At 38.7% G+C, this 7,749-nt stretch overlaps 1 protein-coding gene across 3 annotated transcripts in view; it reads left to right on the forward strand.

Annotated features, from left to right (window-relative positions):
• The window catches only part of ATP6V1H (ATPase, H+ transporting, lysosomal 50/57kDa, V1 subunit H), a 73,307-nt gene extending 67,702 nt beyond the window's left edge, over positions 1-5,605 (forward strand). For all 3 annotated transcript variants that reach the window (XM_005857312.2, XM_014543930.1, XM_005857313.2), the window contains one exon: positions 5,276-5,605. In XM_005857312.2, the coding sequence (XP_005857374.1) occupies positions 5,276-5,336 (61 nt within the window). In that variant the 3' untranslated portion in view covers positions 5,337-5,605. The remainder of the gene's footprint in view (positions 1-5,275) is intronic.
• The last annotated feature ends 2,144 nt before the right edge of the window (positions 5,606-7,749 follow it).

Below are 7,749 nucleotides of genomic sequence, written 5' to 3' on the forward strand. Positions count from 1 at the left end.
TGACTGTATAAAATAGTTGTTTTATTTTTGCTCTTTACCAGATAGAAATCTGTATTGTAAACTACAGTAAAGTCCATATTTTCTAAGATGAATTGTTTTTATACATTCAGAGGAATATTTCATTAATGATTAATATTACACCTACTTGTTTTCCAAAACAAGATAAGTAAAGGTTAAGAGAACGATAATTATGACTCAGTTGTACTTTTAATAATTATGATAAGCTCAAGAAGACATGGGATATAGAATTCTAGGTTCATTATAAGTTTAGTTATGAAAATTTGCCCACACTGAAAGACTAGAGAAAATAATACAAAACTGATAGTAACAGTAGATTCTCTACTAAGCTTCTTGGCAGCCAAGGCAAAAAGGAAAAACGGGGAACTGTAGTTTTCGTAGATTAATATGTTGGTGAATTTTCAGGAGAAAATTCACTTTTTTCTTGCCACTAAATTATGTAGGTGAAGTTACCATGTGGTTTCTGGCACTAAATTATATAGCTGAAGTTACCATGTGTTTCAATTATATAAGGTGAAGTTTGTATGTTGAATGGGTAACACAGTGTCTTCAACCACAGTTTTAAAGAAAGAATAATCATTTTTGACCTTATAAACAACCATAAATATAGTGAAGTTTGGCAATTAATTATAGTGTGTCCCAAAATTCACGCAAGAAGTAATTTTGATAGAAAACACAGGTTTATAATTAAAAATTGTAAATTTTTTATTGATTCATAAAGTATACAGTATAGGGTTATGTATGAAATAGCACATCGGGTAAATGGCCTCCACAGCTTTGCTGGCACATACACAAAGCAGTGGTGTTCATTGGTCTTCATTATCCCTGCTCCTGGACCATAATTGGTACTTGGTAATGCTTATCAAATGGAAGGGATTGAAATCAAGGGCAACAGATATTAGAATCTGATTCAATAAACCAAGTAAAATTAGGCTTTTATTTTTTTGTTGTTGTTGTTAATGCTCACACAAAATTCAAATCTTGCGTGAATTTTGGGACACCCTATATAATGTGTTGAAGGCCTTTCGTTGTCGTTGGTGCTAATATAGGCCAGGTGTAAATGCTTCCTGGGGTCCTTGCTTCTAGCTGAATAGAACCTAGGCACCTAATGTCATCTTCAGACCACCTCTGTCAAGTCTTAGCTTTCTCAGTGGTGCCCGGTAGGAACTGGAAAGCAGTTTGTCAGTATTTTAATAGAAGTGGAAGTATGGAATTTTATGGCCATTGGCAAGAGAATAAAATAGGTATTTCTTAGTCACATGTAAACTCTTTCTTAGGATACAACATAATCTCCTTTGTGAGCTGTTTTGTAGTTGGATTTTTCAGACTGCTTTTTTTTTTTTTTTAGTTTCAGAGATAGTGGAATCCCAAGTGATTTTAAGTTATGAATGAAGTCAAAGAAGGGAAAATATTATACTTCTCAAATTTGCTTTGTAGGTAGTAGAAGCAGAGACTTAATGTCAAGCTTCTGTAAATTGCTGGAATAAATTGGGCACTTTATGAGTGAATAAGTTGAATTTTTATTGTTGTATTGATCTGTATGTATAAAGAGGAATACTGAGTAAATGGATTGATTCCTTTAAATAGCTCTTCTTGAGTTCTTTGTTATAGATGCATTATAATCCTTTGAAATAAAATTTATAATAGTTTTTCCTTTATCCTGACAGTAATGTAACGTCAACCTGAAGAACTTACTCATATCTGCTTATTATTTTCTACTCTATCAGTTAGGAAGTGTCTGTTTCCTGCGCCTTTGAGGCTCTTATTGGAGGCTAGGCAGCCTCACAGCAGAAAGAGAATAAGACCTGAGCCAGGCCCTTTGCTCACTTTGCACCTGAGCAAGTTATTGAAGTTTTCCCAGGCTCCGTTCTCTCCCTGTAACTGGCAGTAACACCCACCTCACAGGGATGCTGTCAAGATGGAGGGTAAAATGTGGATAGATAGGATCACGTTGTCATGATGGCGTGTAAAGTGTGGAATGCAGCAACCGTTCTGTGTTCCCAGCCCCAGGCACTTGGTGTCAGGACTTCCCACAGAGAATTCAGAGGCAGCCTTGAATCTTGGGAATGTTTTCATTGAATACATGTTGCCATTTGACATCAGAAATGCTGACTGACAACATTTCACCAGCCAAGTTCAAAGAAGTAGATTTCCCCCAAAGCTTTGTATAGGCTAGGTCTCCTTCTGTAATAAATATCTTTTGCAGTTGAGCTCTCTCTGATATTTTAACAACCCACATGCCATAGCAAACATACTAATTTCAAGAAAGCCTGAGGAGGAGATTTGATTCTTTTTCCCAGGAGTCCTGTCTGGGCTCTTCTCCTGTTAGACTTCTGGCATTTTGTGACCTGCAATACCTCACCTTAGGCTCACAAAGTTCCATCTGGGGCCCTTGATGTGCAAGTTCTCAGTTGAACAACTTACATCTATATGTGTCCTTTGCCTTAACCCTAAATTGCATAATCCCGAGCAGACAGGAAAGGAGGCCCTGGTTCCTACACACCAGGCACTAGGTCACAAAGAAGTGAATATCACATGGCCGCCTTGTATACAGCAAAGAAATGAGTGTATAGTAGGGCATATTACCCATAATAATTACCTTGACCAGGAAGACAAAGGAGCAGGAGACGGGTGGGGAAGAAGCCATGGCTGGGCATGTTTTCCTATTCTCGGCCAGCACAACTCACCTTCACTCTGTTTTAATATCCTTCTACTTTGACCCTATGTCTCTTTTATGAAGAAGTCAGTCACCTTCCTTACCTCCAAGTGTCCATGGTTGTCCGCGAAATACCAGTTAAATCTGGTATGGGAAATGAACCACCCTTCATGTCTCTGGAAGAGATGGAGCAGATGCAGCCCTTGGGTGGCATGGTGCCTTTGAGTACACCTTTCAAATGTTTCCTAAGATCACTCTGACATGGGAGAAACATTATTTTTCCTCTATGCCTCTGAGTTCTGAGCTGAGGCACCTGTAATAAAAGACAGATAAACAAGAGAAAAATGTATACCTCTTGTACACATGGGAAATACCCAGGAATAAAATGAGTAACTAAAAAAGATAGATTTAGAATTTAGGCTTAAATTACATCTTAATAGGAAAGAGAGAAGGGGGCAGAATAAATAATTTTTAGGAAACATGGTGAGAGGTGGGAGGCAGTTTGTGACGAAGTTTGTATGGGTGTGGTGTGGACTTCCAGTCTCTTTTCTTGTGATGAGTCAGTCCTCTCTGGTTGAAGAAACTCCTGAGGAGGGGTTATGACAATTGAGTCCTTTGTGGAGCACCTGTCTTTTGGCAGATGAGGGGAGTTCAGAGAAAGCCTGCGCCTGCATTTGCTGTTCTCCAGGTGCCTTTGGCTTAAAATGATCAATACATCAAGTGGCGTATGTGGGTGGCATGTCCTGCTGCCCTTACAATAAGTAGTCCAACATTCAAAACTGGCGTATACAAAGTTCCTCTTGAAATGAAGCATTTCTAATTTCAGCTCAATTCCTTAGGTATATGTAGAAAAATGTGTAAGATCTAGACGTTTTATAATAAATATTATATTCTCCTTCCCCCTACACAATCTGTGCGGTCACAGGCATTTCCTAGTTGCAGGCTTCCCCACAGTGGCAGCATTGATAATAACTATAGAATCCTGCTTTTTCCTGTCTAGTAAAATTTATAGGATGGCTTTCCTTTTGGCCTTTGCATAAATTAGAACTATTTATATATATTTTTGGTTGAAAATAAGATCCCCATTGTCTAAATTATGTCAGGGTAGCTCCTAGCTAACATAAGAATATATCATATGATTTAACGTGATATCCAAATTGATAAGTCAGTGATAAGAACTTTCCTGTAAGGCTTTTAAAAAGATCATTAGCCATTTCCATGTCATACGAAGTTCCAGTTAGTCGCACAGTATTTTAAATCATAGTTCACTTTTGTACATTTCTGGGGGGTCCCTGACACCTCACCCACTCTAGTTCATCTTTTATTCTAGTCTTGCTTCACATCTTTGATAACTTTCGACTAAGGCTGTGATATCTGAGGGGAAAGTAGGGCAGTAAAACAACTTAGATCATCCCTCTCCTCTTACTCTGTACCTCTGTAGAGAAAGGCAGGATCACATTGACTAGTAGATGCTGGTTGTTTCCTGGAGGTCCTCAGACCAGGAGAGGTTGAAGGACCAGTTGAGGAGAGGGGGTGACATGGGCCCCGTGTAGCACCCAAAGGTTGTCTCCTGGAGGTCCTCAGACCAGGAGAGGTTGAAAGACCAGTTGAGGAGAGGGGGTGACATGGGCCCCGTGTGCCCACTGCTCGTCCCTGTGCCAGCTGCCTTCACACTCAGTGCCTCCGTTGGCTTCGTGTTAACATGAAGTGTCTTCATCCCACAACTTCTGGAGCCAATGAAGTGGTGGCGCTGGAATGCCAACCCCTGTCTCTCTGCTAAAACTCATGCTCTGTTCTTATTAGAGGGGGAAACATGTCGATATTCTCATCCTTATGAGGTAGTTCAAAAACCAGAGTTTGGGCAAGTCACTCGCAGAAAATAGAGTACAGATTGTTTTCTGTCCTGGAATTAACAGTGATATCTGTATGTAATGAGAGGGAAGCATGCACACGTTGTGGGTGTATGTGCAGTTTATTTTCTGGAGCAGAGCATCGTGCCCTGTCTGTACAATGAGAATAGTACGTCTCTGCTCTGTGATTGTCTGGGGTTCCATGAGCCATCTCGGCAGGTTTGTGCCTGTGCCAGGGCAGAGTGCGTGCTCCATAACCAGCAGCTCTACCAGGTGTGGTGACTCTGTATGTTATTTTCGGGGGTTTGTTTTCATGTGCTCTTGTGTTCACCCCTAGATATAGGTACCTGTATTTTCTGACATCAGGGAGTGTGATTTTCATGTATCAGTCCACGGGCATGGAATCATACTTAAGTGGATGTTTCAACTTCTTAGATTGCAGAAGAGGCAGCACCGGTAAACAAGGCTTTCCCCAAAGTGTAAAATAGACATCCCCCATAAGTAATTACATTGCCTTGTAATCGAAAGCAGAATTACTTGTTCGTGGGTGTAATGACTTGCTTGTGTATTTTAAATAGAGGGTTGGAAATTCATACAGTATAGGCACTTTTGAAATTGGGAAAAGTTTTGTTTTCTAGGACTAGTTTATTAATTTTTAGAAATTAAAGCATATGACAGTATATATTGTACTTCGATTTTGAAAGAGATTCTTTGTCGTTTAAATGCTAATTTACCTTATTTTATTTTTTAGGGAATATCTTGGTAAACAGCTCCAATCTGAGCAACCTCAGACTACTGCTGCCCGAAGCTAAACCAACCTCCCATGTCACCTGTGATGGCGGAACACCTGGAGTATGAATTTCAGTAGTTAAATAATTTTTCATTTTATTTGTTATTTTCTTCTGCTGTGTAGCTGTTTCCACTGCTGATTTCTAGTAAAAGTGTTTGCCCACTAATCTGTATAAAAGTAAATGCTTTCTGTATACCTAAGGAAAAGATTACTGTTACATATATTGCTTGTATTTCTATATTTATTATTCTCTGGAAATGAATATAGTTATTAAAGGCTTCTCACTCCAAATATGGTTTTCTCTTTACTCTTTCTTACTTGGACTTTAATAAGCTGTGGATCACCGGTAGCTCCAAACAGGTTGCCCAGAGCCAGTCACAGATAGCAGCTGACATTGGCCTGCGCCAGAAGCCTTGTGAAGAGGCCCAGAACCAATACAATCAGTGGCCAGTTCCAGACAGAAAGAGAGCAGGATTCAGTAAGCTTCTCAAGCAGCTTATCCTCAGGGAGATGTTGGCAGGTACCAAAACCTGCTGAGGCAAATTCAGCTTCGTGTGATCCGCACTGGCATAACAGCTTGCACGCCTGTTGTGTGTTGAGCCTCACTGGCAACCAGCCTGAGGGTTGATCCCATGCACAAAAGGGCCAATAGCAATCAAGACTCAATTACAACAGGAGGGCCCACAAAACATGCACAAGGGACATTCTTAGAGTACCCAGTCCAGGGAGACTGCACCGCTGGGTCCCACAGGTCACCTTCTACATAAGGCTACTCCTACCAAGATGGAGTCAGCAGGTCTTCCTTGTACATAGAAACAAACACAAAGAGGCAACCAGAATGGGGAGACAAATAAAAGCCTTGGAATGGATGGCTTTACAGGAGAATTTTTACCAAACATGCAAAGAAGAACTAATACCTATTCTTGCACTATTCACAAAAATTCAGGGGAGGGAAGATTTCCAAGCTCATTTTCTAGGCCAGCATCATCCTAATTCCAAAACCAGATAAAGCAAAAATTATAGGCCAAGATCCCTGTTGAACATAGATGCAAATCCTCAACAAAATATTAGCAAACTGAATCCAGCAATACATTGAAAAGATTATAAACCATCAAGGGGGATTTTTTCTGGGGATGCAAGGTTGTTAAAATATCTGCAATTCAATAAATTGACACACCATATAAACAAAATGAAAGATAAAAAATCACATGACCATATCAATAGATGCAGAAAAAGCATTTGATGAAATCCAGTACCTATTTATGATAACTCTCAGCAAAGTGGGAATAGAGCGAACGTATCTTCCATAATAAAGGTCATATATGACAAATCCACAGCCAACATCATCCTCAATGGGCAAAAACTACAAGTGTTCCTCTTAAGATCAGGAATAAGACAAGGATGTCAGCTTTCACCACTCTTATTCAACATAGTACTGGAAGTCTAGTCACAACAATCAGACAAGAAGGAGAAATAAAAGGCATCCAAATTGGAAAGGAAAAAGTAAAACTATCATTATTTGCAGATGATATGATACTGTGTATAGAAAACCCTAAAGATTCCATAAAAAATTACTAGAACTAATAAATTCAGTAGAGTAACAGGATACAAAATAAATATCCAGAAATCAGTTGCATTTTTATATACCAATGAACTATCAGGCAAACAACAAACAAAAAACCACAATCCCATTCACAATTGCTTCAAAAGAATAAAATACCTAGGAATAAATTTAACCAAGGATGTAAAAGACCTGTACTCCAAAAATTTTAAGACAAAAAGAAATTGAAGAAGATAGAAATAACGAAGCACATACTGTTCATGGATATGATGAATTAGCATCATTAAAATGTCCAAACTACCCAAAGCAATCTATAGATTCAATGTAATTCCTATTGAAAAACCAATGGCATATTTCATAGAACTAGAACAAATATTCCAAAAATTTATATGGAACCACAAAAGACCCTGAGTAGTACAGCGATCTTGAGAAAGAACAAAGTTGGAGGAATCATGCTGCCTGATATCAAACTATACGACAAGATCATAGTAATCAAAACAGCATGGTACTGACATAAAAACAGAGATATAGACCAATGGAATAGAACAGAGAGCCCAGAAATAAACCTATGCCTTTATAACCAATTAATATTTGACAAAGGAGAAAAAAACATACAGTGGGGTAAAGACAGTCTGTTCAACAGATGGTGTTGGGAAAATTGGACAGATACATTAAAAAAAAAAGACACTAGACTACCTTCTACACCCAATAAAAGAATAAACTCAAAATGGATCAAAGACTTAAGTGTTAGACTAGACAATAAAAATCTTAGAGGAAAACATTGACTTAAATCTTGAACATTTCTGGTAGCAATATTTTCCCTGATGTATCTCCTCAGGCAAGGAAAACAAAAGAAAAAAAAATGGGACTACAT

This window comes from Myotis brandtii, unplaced genomic scaffold (assembly GCF_000412655.1).
Source record: "Myotis brandtii unplaced genomic scaffold, ASM41265v1 scaffold1102, whole genome shotgun sequence".
NCBI lineage: Eukaryota > Metazoa > Chordata > Mammalia > Chiroptera > Vespertilionidae > Myotis > Myotis brandtii.